Here is a 17,218-nt window from a genome sequence, read left to right on the forward strand (position 1 = left end):
AATTGGTATGCGAGGTGAGAGTTGCTTTTTACCTACTGTAGCTATTGTTAGGTGAAGTTTCCAAGTATGAGTACATTTTTAAAAGGATCAGTTTTGTGACATTCCATTACTAACTGGCAAACATATATAAATCCAAACATATAAATCTAAAGAAGGAGTTAAGCCTTTTTACTGATAGCATATCTGTAATTAAGACTTTAAAGCTATGTTTATTGACTGACTTGATTTTAATTCTCTATTTTTGACACAGATTTTTCTTTTTAACTAGATTAGAGTTGACTCTTCACCTCCTTATACCAACTGCAGCATATCCAGGATGGTCAGTAGATGAGAGTGAATTCTTCCTGAAAATTCAGCTCCCAGTTTTCCAGAAAACTTAGATTACACAATGACGCCATGGAGCAGAGGTGCTCACACCTGGCTTTGTGCAGAGGGTGTTGAGCTCCTGCCAGGGTTACAAACTCAGTGCAGGACAGATGTGCAGCTCCCAAGGCCTGCTTGTGTCAGGAGTTAGTTAGAAGAGTTCAAATGCTCTTCCACAAGCTCTAGCACAGGACATCAAACACCTGAATCCAGTGAAGTCAGTTCTGAGTGTTTGCAGGTGCCAGCACTGGGTGCTCAGGTGGCTGCTGCTGCTAAGTGTAGTGAGAAACACCCAGCTCCCATTTGGACATTCTTCACTAAATATAATCCACTCCTCTGTCTCTGATTTGGCAGAATCTACTGCAGTTTCAAAATGCCAGCATAAGCCTCAATAGAGAAAAATCCTCAGAAAATTTTATGTTCTAATGAGATATTCAAAGCAAATAAAAACTTCCACATGATTAGATTCATTTTTCTACTGAGTATTAATCTGAATTTACCATAGGAACAGACCAATTACAGACCCATGCCAGCTTGGGCAGTGTACAAAAATAAAGGAGAGCATTCTCACTGGTTAATGCAACTTCCCACTGAAGCCACAGAACTTCTGGCACTGATCTAAGCTGAAGGGCTCACTGGGTGAAAACTTTATATGGATAAAGCCTTAATTCCAACATAAATACTGACTTATTTTTTGTTTTGTTTACAAAGTGACTCTACAATTTTAGAGCTATTTTTAAAGGTTTCTTCACCAATTGAAAAGTTAACCACAAAATCCTCTCCACCCAACAGCCCTCAAGACAAACACCCCACAAACAGCTCACTGCTGCTTGTAGCTCTAGTGTGGCAGGTGGCACATCCATTTTTGAGATGTTCTATCAACACTTTTCCCCACCTGTGAGCAGGCTCTTTAACAGAAGACTAAATAAGAGGTAGAGGCTTGCAGAGGTATACTCTTTGCTTTTAAAATGTTTATTTAAATCTGACTTTAAAAAACTGATCCCCTATGAGGATGTCTGACAATGCATGTCAGAAACTGCAGCTCTCTTCCTCCTCACACTCTCTCTAGGTGTCTTGAGAGAAGCTAATTGGGTTCTAACATTGACCAGTGCCAAGAAGTGAGGCCAAGCAGGATCTCACATTCCTACCTCATTCCCAAAGAAAACCCTTGTATGGAAAGCTATAATTTGCTTTAAAAACCCCAAATCATCACAGGATGCAAAAACAAACATCTCAGCTGTATGTTCTCAGCATGTTTCAATCCTCTACTTAAGAGGATCACCTGTGAACACAGAAAAAAGGTGACTCTGTGATAATTTAATTGTTGAGCTTTCTGACAAGAATTCCAACAAGGCTGAAAAAGATGAGATTACCTTTCAAAAAGTATAACTATCTTCTTGGAAGGAGGAATCCAGTTTGGTTTTGTGGTGCTACATGAGAATTTCATTTGGAAGCAGCCAATGAAGAACAAATATACTCAATGATTATTTAGTAATATTACAAGTTAGAGAGTAGAATAATTCTCTGTATTAAAGTATTTTGGTCTTTAGGTAAACTAAAACCAAGATGTTCTGAATAACTGTCAAGAGTATCTATCAATGGTATATAATCAAGTCTTCATGGTTTTAAATACTGTGTTTCAGTTCTGGACATTTTAATTGAATAAATATGTTTATCTACTGTACCAGCTGAAAATATGATCCTCTACTGAAGTCTTTTAGCTTGTTAATAAATTTGTTCAAGAACTTCACTTCTCATGGGTAGAAAAGTACTACTAATTATTACTTAGCAGTGAGAAATGTGTTTCTAGTTTTGTAGGTTTGTCACCGTACTGCACATTTAATATATCTATATTCTTTGCAATCACTGCAATGGATCAAAGCCTGCATTTTACCTTTGAAAATGTTTATTCACCTAACACCTGCTTTAATGATATTTTGAAATTTAAATATTTCTTTTAAATAGACATGTACTAATCCAAGGTACATCCATGAACTAGCAAAAAGGAATGAACAAATTTAACAGGAGGTTTATGAATGTAAATGTTAACACTTTCCCAGTTATACCCACTAACGCAATCTCAACCTCTACATAAATCTGAGAATAATCAGAAAAGCCATCCTGGAACATCCAAAAATTACTATGTAGCTTCATTACTGCATGTCAACAAGGCCATGAGCACCCACAGATTCACAGATTCAATTTTGGCTAAAGGGAAGCTAAATAAGGGTAAAAAGTTCAGACTAATTCTCTTATGCTCTGACAATATGGAATGTTCCAGCAGTGTGACCCACAATTTTCTTGCATGCCTTTTTCTCAGCTCCTTTGGCTTTGACTCTCAGCTGCAACACAAAGTTTTTGATGCATCACTGCCATCTTTTGGACTTCCACTAACACTACAATTTTCCAAGCCAGGGACTGAAGTGCGTGCTGTCTGCACATGACATTTCATGCTTGCTCTTCAAGAATGTCCAGAAGCAACCCATTTCTGCTGCATTCATTATCTGTGTGATGTTCAGCTATACATCTGGGTCTTATGCAATATGGGAATTTATTAAGCATTTGTCATCAAAACACAGTTTAAAAATATTTTTCCTTTACCTTGGAATAAGCATCATAAACCATGAAAGTCCATATTTTAGGTGTAAGCAAAGCAAGAGTTCCTGGACATTCTGACAGTAATGGTGAAGCCTCTGCAGAGCGTTTGTTATTGGAATCATCTTCCTTTCCCTTCTCTCCTCACTGAAAATAAATCCTCCCAGCTCTGACATTGCAAATTTTAACTCAGCCAAGCACTTATGCACACATATTTGCCTTTAAATCAATCCCCTGGCCTGGAGAACCAAACATATAATCAAAGATAAAGCAGCACTGGATGGCAGCTGTGGGGCTGTACAACCTAAGAACTAAAGAGAACATGAGTTTTCTCTTTCTGTGCGCACACTCAGCAAAGACCACGGGTTTTCTCTCTTTGTGCACACTCAGCAAGTACAGGATTGCCCACTTCACCTCTGTCTGCAGGATGGCAGCTCTCTGCTCTTTAGCTGTCAGAGACTCCTTGAGAACCTCGATGTGCTGCTTGCTGTCAGAGAACTGATTGGTGAGGGTCTCCAGCTTGGTCTGCAGGGCCAGCAGCTCCGTGTCCTTGCGTGACAGCTCCTGCTTCACCTGCCCAATCTGCAACACACAGCAAGGATGGGCAAAGGGACAAATCATTCGTGCCTTCCTTACAAAAATTACTATAAATACACACAACTATCAACCAACTCTGAAATTATCCCACAGAACTATGAAGCCTTCAGTTACCTTGAGTGAAAGGCTGGCAAAAAATTTGTGTCATGAGCAAAGGATACAAGGAAAAAGAAAGGGGAGCAATGTCATCCATTTTTCAAGGGAGGTTCTTTTTAATAGTGGCGGTCTGCTGTTATTCATCTTCCAAAGGACTGACCAAACCCAGACAGGTAACAGGGACAAGGTTTTAATGAAGATGAAGCAGAAGTGTAATGACAAAGGACCCCAGGCCTGTAACATCAGGGCAGATGAGACACCTGCAGGGCTCTCAGCAGCACAACATTTGCTTTGAAATGTCAAATCAGTAAGCTGCCCTCCAGCTCCTCGCCTATCAATCCAGCCTCATGCTTACAGAGGACTGGAAGATACCTTTACCTTTCCTTCTATTTACAAAATCAGTATTTTATTCTATGAAACATAGTTTAGTTTGTGGAAGCTTCTAAAGGCAGATGCAAATATTCATCAAAACAACATGAAAACTGCTTGTGGAACTGCATTTTGTTGAGAACAATTTCCTAAATTTATTGTAGTGAATTGTATCAGTACAAAAATGCGAATTTATTTCAACAAATGACTGTTAGATTTTTATTAAGAAAAAAACAGTAAATGTTTTTTAAAAAATATGTTATCTAAAATCCTAATTTAAGTGCAATCATCACTCAACACAATTTTTTTAACTCTCAGAAAAAAAAATAAAAGATGACAGAGAAAGCTAAATGTAGTTTTAAGTCCAAGTTTGTAACCAACTTTCTGGTTTGCTTCCTGTCTCACAAAATAGCAATATTTTACTGCTACATATTATATAGTACAGGTGGATGCATTTCTAAAAACTTCACAGTCTTTCTAAACTTGAACAATTCTGTTTGTGACATTAAAAAAAAATTCCTTAGCCTCAAAAGTGCATTGTCCAGTGCTTCAAAACAGAAATTAAAGGACACCACAAGATTAAAAAAAATGTCCAAATCACTGTCCATATTTGGAAACATGGCACATGAACAAAATAATAGTATAGTTTGTAATTTTTTTAAAGTTTTTTATTAGAATATATGCATGTACTTGTAGAAATAACTGAGAAAAAAGAAGCTTGGGTAAATGCACTTTTATATTGACAACATTGTTTCAAAAATGGGCAATTAAAGGAAGAAAACTCTTTACCAAAAAGTATTAAAATAGTATCAAAATAGATAACCCAGGACTCCCGTGTTCCAGTGTGAAACAGTGCAGGAGAACATCCATCTCTTAAAAACCTCTCAAACTCCTTTTATTAAATGTAACACTGAGAGGGTATATAAGAATTTATAGAACGATTCAATAGTTTGTTGTTCACTAATTCAAACCTGCTAGGTTGTTTTTTTTAATATTTTACTAAAAGCAAATATGCCCAGAGGATGATTCTGCCACCTATTTCAATTCACCACAGAGGTACTGATGTCAGCTGCACTATTTCTGCTGTCAGCCACCAGTTGCACAATATTGCCAGGCACAGAACTGCTGCAAAGAGCTGAATTATTTACTGGTTATCTTTTCTAGAGTATCTAAACAAAAAAAGCCTCCTTAAAAAATCTCAGATGACACAAACTTTTTCAATTAGTAAGTAGATGAATCAGAGTAAAACTTTGTCAAAAAGACAGATTGTTTTTGGGCACATCTCAGAAGAGATGCTTACAGCATTTTATTAGGTAAAGATTCCCAAGCAGCCCTGTGAGATTCCTGTCTCTTGACAAGATTCTTGTCTCCCATTTCAGAGCTGCAAGCCCACCCTGCCAATGTGCCAGAGCTCTTTAGTAAGAATGCAGCACACACCATCCACATTTGCAAGAGAAGTAAAAACAGCATCAAGTGCTCACATCTTCCTTCTTGATGAGAAACCATACTCACTTCTTTTGACTGAAACTCCAACTTCACAGCAAATAAACTAAATTCATGCTGCTAAAATCCAGCAATCAGTTTTAAAAGCGTTCAGCATCCAGATTTCATTATTTTTTTGTGAAAAAATGTTAAGAGGGTTCAACACAAGTTTCCAAATCAGTTTTTTTTAACTAGGAAAAGGAAATCTCTTTCAAAGTCTGTCCCCAAAATGGATGCTGAATGCTTTTGAAAATCTGCTTCAGTAGAGAAGAGTAGGTTATTGCTCAAACGGCTCATACCATTAAAAAACAGCAATAAAACAAATACAGATATTCAGCTGGAGAGTGATGTTATTTATGGACACCAAACCCATGTGAACAAAAAGGCAGCTACAAGGCTGAGCAGGCTGTTAGTTCTACTTGTTATATCAAGCCATGAAGGAGGTAGGAGAAGAAAGCCAGAAGAGCTAGCAAGCCCCAGTGAATGGCCACTGCACACAAAAGAGAGATCTTACTGCAGAGACCTCAGTCTGGAGACCAGCCACTCTCTTTTTCAGGTCCTCCCCTTGAGCCTCTTTGGCACTTAGCTCTTCCTTCAGTTGCTCTACCTGTCACGACATCGTTACGCTTTTAAATATTTATTATTTGTCAGCTCCCAGTCAGCCTGTTGCAGTCCAGCTGACTGAAAGTGACAAAGAACTGAACAGAAGGATCAACACTGGTCACTCATTTTCTCTTCCATTCTTCAGTGAATCCTCTCAAAGGTTTAATGTCTGTGTAATTTCATATAAGCTGCCTGACAAGAATTTGATTATGAAACAGAAGATATACAGTTATGGTTATGTTTACATATGTCAAGTATGTGACACTTATCCCAAGGGTTTTGAAACTGCAGCTCATAAGGAAATTACAACAGGAAAATACATACTTCAGCTTAAGAGAAATAATGTTAATTTCAAGCTACAGCCACAAATTACTTACACAATACAATGCTGAAAAAATAAATGCTGTGCAATTACAGAACAAAATGTGAGGATTGAAGATGGCCATGAGTCATGAGCAAACAGATACCAAAAAGAAACAGATTTTTTGCAGGAAAGTAAGTGAGCAGACCAGGAGACAGAAGAGAAATCAAGTAGCTGAGTAGATCTATAGATTCACAGAGGGAGAGGACAAGGGGAAATTGAAGAGGCGGAAAGAAGGAAAGGAAGGCAGGAAAGGAAGGCAGGAAAGGAAGGCAGGAAAGAAGGAAGTGGTGCTCTAATCTCCTCCTCCATTCCTAATTTGAACAAGGTGCCCTTCAGTTCCTAGAAGCAACCCAGTGGGATAAGGAGCAAAAGTAACAACAGATGTGGTTATCTCGAGGTGTTTCAGTGAACTGGTGTGAGGCAAGAGGAAGGAACCCTCACTTAGTACTCATATCCATTTCAGTGCAAGTAACTCTGCTTCCACATTTCACCCAGCATTCTTTTTTTTTTTACCAATAACTTCAAGTAGAACAAATGCAGTGGGTTACAATTGTTCAGGACCTAGTAATTTTCAACCTCTGTTCCAGGGTTTGTATACTGCTTGCAGGGAGTGCACATAAGCTAATTAAGAAAGGCAGGACTGTTTACAATATACTTAAATTTACTGCACAAGAGGGCCTGAACCTTCACTAAAGAATGTTAGGACCCACTAAAAGACTGAGAATGGATTGAATTCTGCCTATAGACAATTCAATAGCCACTGTCCATCTTTACACCTGAGGATCAACCTCTCTCAGTGCTGTATTTGTCCTGTATTCCACACAAAGGGGGGGAAAAAGGGGGGGAAAAAGGGGGGGAAAAAGGGGGGGAAAAAGGGGGGGAAAAAGGGGGGGAAAAAGGGGGGGAAAAAGGGGGGGAAAAAGGGGGGGAAAAAGGGGGGGAAAAAGGGGGGGAAAAAGGGGGGGAAAAAGGGGGGGAAAAAGGGGGGGAAAAAGGGGGGGAAAAAGGGGGGGAAAAAGGGGGGGAAAAAGGGGGGGAAAAAGGGGGGGAAAAAGGGGGGGAAAAAGGGGGGGAAAAAGGGGGGGAAAAAGGGGGGGAAAAAGGGGGGGAAAAAGGGGGGGAAAAAGGGGGGGAAAAAGGGGGGGGAAAAGGGGGGGAAAAAGGGGGGGAAAAAGGGGGGAAAAAGGGGGGAAAAAGGGGGGAAAAATCAGTGTGACAATAAAAGGAAAACTTGGGGCACTGATCTTACTGAAAAACCATTATAATATTTTCAATTATTTTTTTCAAATTCTCAAAATATTTCAATTCAAACTTTTCTTACATATTTTGAAGTTATTTTAGTGGCCTCATGGCCAGGTACTAAATCAATTGTTTCCCAGCATTTGACTGGGAACCAGACCATAACTCTTAACTAAAGCATGCCCATTTCTCTCCCCTGTTCCCCCAGCTCAGTTTAACACAGGGCTGTCAGCTGTTGCCCAGTACCTTGTTTTTCATGAATTTGGAATGGCTCCTGTACACCTCCATTTGCTTCATCTCCTCCTCGCGCTCCTCTGTGCTCAGGGCTCCGTTGGACTTCAGCATCTGAATCTCCTCCTCCAAATCCCGGAGGCCACGCTCCATGGAAGAGATTTTTGAATCCTGAAAGTGATTAGAGGAGATGGGTAAAGACACACACAGGTGATTTTTGTTAACATACTGTTGTGGCAAAACAAAAGGAGATACGTGTCCAATAAATTACCTGCCCTTGAAATTTACTTAGGAAGTTCTTAGAGAAATGAGTGTTCAAGTCTTTACATATGAGAGTTCAGATACTCATTTTTCAATTTACTTTTTACTTTTCAAGGAAAGCAAGAGTATAGTACTGAAATAAAACCTGGTTCAGGGCAGAAACCCCATGTATGATGAAAGAAAGAAATAAATTAATAAATAAAGGAACATGAGGAAATGTTGCCTTTTCAAAGAGAAATTTAATTCTAATTGAATGGACAGCAAAATGTGACTGCAAGAATGGTAAGAAATTGGGTTTGTGCCACTAGTTAATTAAGTGAGGTCACAAATGGGGAACAGCAAAGCCCCATAAGCAAGGAAAACATGCAACAATCCATTATTGACTGGATAAAGCAGTAAAGAATTCTGGCTCATATGTACAATGTATAAAACATTTCAGTGGGTTAAAAATAGCCATGTGGAAAAACAAAGTCAATCTAATCATTATCCTCATACAGGATGATCAGAGCTATTCATTCTGCGTACCTGGTTTACTGTTTCTTTAGAAGTCTTTGTGTTAGAACAGCAAGAACAGATTCATACAGCACACAGAGCTCCATGCATACTCTTATGATCATGGATATGCATTCAGGAACTATTTTTTTTTTAAATATATGTTTTCATTCATGAGATGATATTTTTAAAAGCATCATTATGAAGATCTAACTGGATTTCCTGATTAATGTTTGATACTTATATTAAAATTGATAAAATGGATTTTTGCAGCAAAAAATTAGAGCTAGTAAGGCAAAATGATATGCTGAAATTGATAACAGTATTTATCTTCAGTGCTCACATCATTTCCCAGAAATGTCCCTGTGTTTCTCTTTTGATAGCAAAGACACCTAATGTTACCACATAGTCAACTAGTTTCCATTACTATGGACCACAAAGATGACTAATAAAAGAGTGATAGCAAATGAAAAATGGGATATAAATACGGAAAACACTGATATAGAATGGAAAAAGTTGCAGGAGGAAAAAAAAAAAAGGAAAATAAAAAGGAGGGATGCAAAATGGAAAAGAACAGCTTGCAAAGACAGTTTCCAATTTTTCAACTCCATTTGTCCAAACCCTGTCTGATGTACTTTATGAGCAATTCAATATGAAATATGACTGCATAAAGCTGTGTAAACCACACACTTGATTATGGCTCCTGAGCTCTTGGCCAATTGCCATCAGTCCATTAAATACTTACACTAATGGCTTAAGAATTCAATCACAAATTCATCTAGAAAAGTTAGATTCATGATGGCATACAGATATATTTCTAGCTATATGACCCATTCTTTAAGTGGGTGTCGAGTTTGCTAATACACAGAATGCAGAGCAGTACTTCAAACGTTGATAACATAAAAAGAAAAGAACCCACATCATAAAATCCCACAAATCTTTCATATTAACCTATCATTCTCATTCTTGTAATATAATGAACTTTGGGTTAACTGCAAGAAATCTGTATCTGCTGCTGCAGGCAGACAGAAGACAAGTTTTTACTGTGTCTGTCTCTTCAGTGATCAATAGCAACAAATAAAACAATAATAAGGGAGAATAAAATAGTAGAAGCATATGGTATTTGGTAGAGTCACCTTTCAGATGAAAACCCATTTTCCAGAGAACAAACTCTCCTGCTGCCCATACACACAACCATTTACCTTCATCTCAATAACAGTTTGGAGAGCCTTTGTCTTGGCCGTGTCGGGAGCGTTCTCAAATCGACGATGGATTTCCTGTGCCAGCAGAAATGAAAGCAGGAGTTAGACTAATGGCAGGGCCCCAATAAAAACATAATTACTAGAAGCTTCTCTTTCTAATACACAGCATAACTCAATGCTGCTTTCTGATGTTGCCAGTCCACGCATTTTATCACTTGTCATATCACAGAAAGGATTGCCAAAAGCTCATTCAGCAGAATCCCAGCCACGGGTAAAAAGGCTCTGCACCTTTGACTCCCCTCTTACTCAACATAGGCTTGAAATGACAGCTGGGTCTACTACAAAGCTCCATCATCTCCCTGCTAAACTTATCTGAATTCTTGATAGTTTCTCATGGAAGACATACACATAATGCACTTCACTGGAGGCTTACTGAAAACAGCAACACTTAGGTTTCTATTTCAGCAAGTTATAAGGCACAGCTGTTGTTAACTCTCTTTTCCCAGCATTTTTTACCCCACAGTGGCAACATTTAACTACAGAGGATGAAAAATCTTTCTCAAGGCTCTTGGCCTTGAGCACAGCTGAAAATACAGGACTGTACAGCACACTGCTCTAGGAGGCTCAGGGGATGCAGACAGGAGGAAACAAAGTCCAGTGATATTTCTGTTGATGTAAATTCACATCAATATCATGCATCAAACTGCTTGCTAAGGGATAAAATTACAGAAAGCTGAAACAACTTGTACTACCGTATAAAGCTGGGGTTTCAAGCCAGCACATGTAAAAAGAGAAGCAACAGAGAAACTATTAACACTCTTTGACTCTTTGCCTTCAAACAGAGTTGTCCTTACAGCACACTCTCATGTTAACTGCAGGAATGTGAATTCTGTTGGAATGTTCATCTTATACACCAGAGAAATACTTTAGTGCCCACAGAGCACAAACTGTGATGCCAGTTAACCTAACAATGAATTGTGTCATGTGCCCACACACACAGTTTATCCATCCACTCCCCTCAAATACCTGAAAAACAAATACCAAGAGCCATTCACAAATTGGTATTTTCAACAGAAATTGTGAAGAGTTAAAATTTTGTATGGCAGTCATCCATGCCAACTAGGTCCAGAAGATTAATTATTTGAATGAAAAAGGGTAGAGTTGCACAGTGCTTTTTAAAAATACTGAGAACACTGCTTGTAAGATTGTGAAGTTCCTACAAGCTTTAAAGTGAGCAAGATTGAAATGTGTTGCAACATGCCAAGGGCCACAAGAACCTTGCATAAGTCTGGCATAAGACCATTGGCATAAGTTGATGCCCGTGAATGGAATAAGAGAATCCAATAGAAGGTTTCTCTGGTTGTAAATATTATATTTGTGTATTTTCTGAGAAGCTATTTTTACAAGCATGTTTGCAGTGTACATTGGTATTCTCTGAAATTTAAAAAAAAAAATCCTCCTGAAAAAATAAACTTGAAAATCCCTCTAAACATATTTGTTTTTCCTCGAGTCAACAGAAAACTTGAGAGCCTCTGCACAACTATTACTGGCACCAGAGTGGAGCAATACCATTATTACTCTACTTACTTGTACCTACATTGCCAAAATAGATTTACTCAAAGAAATTAAAGCAAACTCTTGTGAGCTTTTAGCAACTGAGAAAAAAAAGGATAAGGAGGTCAAAAATTAACATGTCATAAATGTATTTTGGACACTGCATTATTTTTATTTTAGTGGTTAGGTAATTTCCACTTGTGCAGAGGCACTGTTTCTGACCTGTGAATATAAAATCAGCTGCTGCAATGGAAATGGGATAGGTGGAATACACAGCAGGAGAACTGCATGTCTGTAAAGGGATGCTGACACAACAGTGCCTGCTTCCACCACTGCTCAGTGTTTTCCCAAAGAGAAAATTCTCCTAAGCTCCTTCTTGAGAAATGCCTCTATCCCCTCTGTGTGAAGTGATGCTCTGCACTTCAGCAAAGGAAATGTCCTACTTCTATTGCCTGAAGTAATTCCACTGTGATTTGGATGACATAACCTGCTGAAAAATAACACCTCCCAGCCCCTGACTGCACAGGAAGGGCTTAATTTTGGCAACATGCCTGTGATCCTGAAGAGCCTGGAAAAAAAAGCTACAGGCAGACGGAGCCTCTCTGGAACACAGACTGAAGGAAGGCACTGCACACATCCCCTTCTTAATTAGGAAATACAGGCTGCATCCATGTGGCAGAATGGAAAAATACTAATCTATCATATCTCTGATGTGTTCAGATTCTGTTGTGGACACACCTCCCATAGATGGATGAAAATAAAGATTTGAACCAGTGAAACAGGATTTTGCACAATAGTTAAAAACACAGGGCCACAAAAATATCAGGATCAGAAAAACAGAAACCCAGTCTTTCACTCCTTGCAAGTTATCCATTCTGATAAAGTAATACAGGAATTCTCCTTTACTTTAACACATTAGGAACTTTATTATGTAACTACTATTGTTTCCTAACAGGTTAGTAAAATTTAGCATCATTGCACCTTTGAGTGCATATTAAATTATTATAAAAGAGGGTGGCTCATATAAATCACTTTTTATGTTTTGATTGCTTTCATATGTTCAATAACTCCATTTAAAAGTAATAGCAAAAAGGAAAAACGAAATTATAGCGTTGCAATCAACTTGCACCAAAGTACATTCATAGGAAAAAATTCCAAAATGGGTTGCGCTGTCCAAAAAAATCTTTAAGATTCAATAACTAGAAACTGAAGGCCAGAAATAGTCAGAAGTTCTAAACAAGGTGGGCACCTTCTCCAGAGTTGGGGTTTATATTTCATCTTCATTTTTAATTAAGAATATCTATCTTCCTTTTCAAGAAAATCTACCACATATGAAGATAGGAACTAAAGGTGTGTATCATAATTACATCTGCCAAGCAGTCCTGCAAGGCAGCACAGTGTCCCTACGAGGAACAATACTCTAATTTTCTGGTCAGCATAATTACATAGAATAGCTGATTAAACACACTGAGAACACTGAATATGTAAAGAATAGCTGTGATAAAGTGATTTGAACACACCATAAATAGTTACAAAGTCCATGGGATTTTTTTTTTAAATAATTCAAAATTAGAGAATATAGTTTAGAATTGAATGAGTCCTCAATACTGAGCAGTATTACCACTATGAATTATACACAAGTGCATAATAATGAGGGTTGAATTTAGTCCAAACCTTTTCCTCCTTCATAACCTGGCCATTGTTATCTCCTCAGTTGCTCCTGTGTCTGATTTTGCACAGGATTCAGGACAAATGTGAAGGTGCACTTGCAAACAATTATGTTTTTATAGTGGGGGAGGCTATATGCTTAAAAATACAGCAATTTATCTCTCAGTAGCCACAAACAAGCAGTTTCCCAAGCCATAGAGGACATGCCTTCCATCTCCTGCCAAACTTGCATTATCAGGCAGCACATTCCACACAGAGTAACAAAAACATACCATTTCATACATTAATTTAAAAAAAAATCACTAAAAAATATTATGTATAATTAAAAGCATAGTCATGATTCTGTTTTTTTTTTTTTTTAATTTTAACTGTACCATTCCTATCTTTGAGTAATCAATCATGATGTCCTGTGCTGGATCTTTGCAACACTCACTGGAGAGTTTTTACTAAAAACTGGTTTAATTCTCCAACCTTATCCTCCAGACCTCATTATTAAATGAATGTTATATCTTTTGTACTTAAAGTTTAGTCTCCCAGATGGCTTTTCTGCCTACCTAGATTTCAGCAACCTAGTTCCAATTAATTACAATAAAATGCAAATGTTCCAACAAAAGGAAAATTTCAGGAGCACCCATCAGCTCAGTATTAATGATCATTGTTAATTAAAAAAATTATTTAGTAGCTATATAAGATAAAATAGGTCTTCGGTTGTGTAGAAGGACAAATGATACCTGACTAACCTGATTTCCTTCTACTTGTCTGTGTGACTAAGTGAGGGACAATGGGTGTTCCATGTCCCAGGGCCTCCAAACATGCCTGCAGACAAACCTGTGAGCCATAGGCTGGGTAAGTGGTTAAAAAAGCAGGGAGCAAACGAGCTGGGCTCTCAGGCTCCAAGCCTGGTGCTGATGAGCACTGAGGGCAGCAGCTTCCCCCTGACAACCCTCAGTGCCTTCATGATCGGAGCAATGGGACAGAGAGCACTCCCAGCAGCTTACAGATCTATGGAATTTGGGGAAACAATAACTGGACCAAGCTATGTGTGCTTGAGGTGGAAAAAAGCCCCCAAGCAGCCCAACTGCACCCTGGGCTGAGCGAGAGTGAGCAGGCGTGCAGGAGCAGGAGGTGGGAAGAAGGTGCTCCCCTTTGTGCAGCCCTTGCGACCACTGTGCCCAATTTTGGGCTCCCCAGTACAAGAAAGGCACTGAAAACCTGAACAGAATCTGACAGGCACAAGATGCAAGGGGAGAGAGCGAGAGAAAAGTGTTTGTTCAGCTGAAAAGAAAAGGCTTGGGGAGAAACTTGACGCCTGCTAGAACTAACTGGAGCTTGTAGAGATGATGAAAACAAAAGTCTTCTCAGAAGTGGAAGGATGACAGGCAACAGGAAGAATTTCCAGCACTGAAAATGTAGAGTTCACTGCTAACATGAAAAAGATTTTACCAGGAGAACAACCAAATGCTGGAGCAGGTGCCCAGGGAGGCTGTGGAATCCCCCGCCGCTTGAAATTGCTGGTTTGAGCAGAAGGTTGCATGAAATAACCTGTGGGAGAGCCCTTCAATCTGCATGACTCATTTATATAAATATCTTTACTACCTGGTGCCAGAAGGTGACTGGATAGTACCACAGTTGTTTAGTTTCAGGATTTTGTTACGCATTTTTTTCAAAAAGTGCTCCATACCAGTAATTTTAACCTCTATTTAAGCAAGATGTAAAAACAAACTGAAAAAAGAACATGTAAGAGTCCTGTAGAATTTATTTCATTGCTATTAGAGTTTTTGCTACTAAAATTATATAGTTATACAAGTCTGGAAGCAGTAATCATGGCAGTTCCTTTGGAAATTATTTCTGCATTTTTCCACTTGTCATTTCCTGCATTTGCAAACCCAATCAACATAATTCCCTGAAAAAAACAAAGTGATTGTATTCACAAAGAACATAACTTTGAAAGACGTGCTGGCAATTGCACACACACTGATAATGGAGGGTGCCAGGTGCTTTGAAGCTCAGCTACCCCTGGCTAAAGAAAGTCATCTCTCTTTTGCAATTGTATTAATCCATTGAGACGATTATTTCTTAATCCAATTAAAACCTCAGATATTAGGACACTTAAGTTTGTTAACTAAGGCATCAACTAAAGTGAAAATTAAAGCACAGCTTCCTGCTCATCTCAGCATTTCAATCAGCAGGAAACAAAAGCAAAATCCCTCGAAACTTGGGAATTAGAGTAAAAGCAAGGTAAGATGAGAACTAATTCAAACCATCCAATTAGCTGTAAGCAGCAAGGCATTGTGATGAAATCTGACTACAGAAGTGTGAATTCAAAAGCTGAAGAAAAGTCAATTAAAAATTATATCTTAGTCTTGTAGAACTTCATTTACATGTGTGCTGTAATTTATATTTTCTCTTTCCTCTTATTTAAGGTGCAAAAGCACTCATTTTGTACTTAAATTAGCTTCCAACTTAGGTTTTTGTCCTTCCACTACAAAGTTTGACATTTGTGGAAACAAACTTCGACAAATCTCACTTCTGAATAAAAGTGCAGGACAATGTGAACATCTCCAAGGAAAGCATACCTAGGAGATAATTTGTAAACAAAGCAAAGCATGTAACATGTATTGACAAAGAAAATCTTCTAATATAACAAAACATCAAAAGACATTGAAGTTTAAGCATTTTAAACCCTTAATCCCCAGAGAGATTTATGCATTGTTTCACATAGTTTTAAAAATCCTATTTGAAAGGTATGAAAGTGCTAAAATGAAATAGTAAGAAATCCTCCTGTATGTTGATGAACAGCCCATTCATATAGAAAAAAAATTGTTTTGCAATAAGCACAAGAATTAATTAATTAATTTACCCCCCCATGCTAGAAAAAGCATATGAGGAAACCTACTGAAATTTTATTAATTATTTCACTTTGATGAGACCATAATTATAATACAGAAAAAGCATCCAGACAGATGACTGGAGTTCTACTTTTTTTCCATTTACTTAATACCCACACATTATTTAACTACTGTATAAAAATCAGAAATTTGCCATGCTAGAATAAGGTGCTTCAGATTTTTTTGTCGTCTGGAAAAACAGAAAACAAATACATTCTGTTCCAACCTAATTTTTCAACTTTCGAAGAATTATGAATTTACCAATCTCTGCACTGGAGAAAGCTGAAAACAATTTCATATATGTTTGAACATTTTTAATTGTCATTCTCACCGAAGGTGATGTACAGAATATTCCAAACTAAAATGGTATTTAAAAAAATTTAAATGCATAAAAAATACATTATGCATGCATTCAAGTTGCAATAGCCCATTTTCTCAAATTTTGACCTATAAAACCTATGTTTTAAAATGACCTGCAGACCAAGAAAGCAATTCTAATAAAGACATAATTATTTAAAATATCTTGATTGAAATCACTTCTCCCCTTGCCATTTGCTTCTAAAAGGTCAAAAGCATGAAGCAGCAATAAAAAAGCAGAAACTTCATTTTTTACCTCATCAGAAAGATTTGATGGTAGTAAGAGTTCCAGTTACTGAATCTATCTACTCCTGAAAAACAAAACTTCTCTCCTGAAGTATCTTATTTATGTTGCAAAATCTTGGCACGGAACAAAAGTGTTCTTTGAGTTAACTCAAATTGCTCCAATTAAAATTTCTAAATCCTCCTCTGAGCCCGGAGCAGAAAATGGTAAGAATTTTAACACACCCTTGGAAAAATAACTTGTTTGCAAAACTTGTCACAGCTCATTAAAATCCAGTCAGACAAGAGAACCAAGCTCTCTGCGCTGGGCACAGCTCAGCAGGGATGGGACACGTGGATGCCACATCCCTCCTTCCTCACTGAGCTCCCTGCTGCTGCTCTCTGGCCACCAGAGCATCACGTTTGGCTAATCTCAGTTTAAACACACCTGTGAGATAGGCTGGTGTGCTGTGCCAGACCTCTGCCCATGGGAGACAGAGCAGGGAGTGCTCCCAGACAATGAGTGCTGATTCCTGGGATGGAGTGGGCAGCTTGACTCCAAACAGCCACAAAGAGGGGTCAGTCCTTGCAACAAAGCCATCCTAGGTTCACAAACAGCACTTTGTGGGGTTGCC

General features: G+C 38.3%; 1 protein-coding gene across 1 annotated transcript in view; it reads right to left on the reverse strand.

Moving 5' to 3' along the window:
* Positions 1-17,218, reverse strand: part of ERC1 (ELKS/RAB6-interacting/CAST family member 1) — a 267,409-nt gene that overhangs the window by 186,902 nt on the left and 63,289 nt on the right. The window contains exons 4-7 of the mRNA XM_058804547.1: positions 9,895-9,969; positions 7,955-8,110; positions 6,026-6,109; positions 3,373-3,540 (exon numbers count right to left, since the gene is read on the reverse strand). Coding sequence (XP_058660530.1) covers positions 3,373-3,540; positions 6,026-6,109; positions 7,955-8,110; positions 9,895-9,969 — 483 coding nt within the window. The remainder of the gene's footprint in view (positions 1-3,372; positions 3,541-6,025; positions 6,110-7,954; positions 8,111-9,894; positions 9,970-17,218) is intronic.

The sequence above is a fragment of the Ammospiza caudacuta genome, chromosome 5, assembly GCF_027887145.1.
Source record: "Ammospiza caudacuta isolate bAmmCau1 chromosome 5, bAmmCau1.pri, whole genome shotgun sequence".
Classification (NCBI taxonomy): domain Eukaryota; kingdom Metazoa; phylum Chordata; class Aves; order Passeriformes; family Passerellidae; genus Ammospiza; species Ammospiza caudacuta.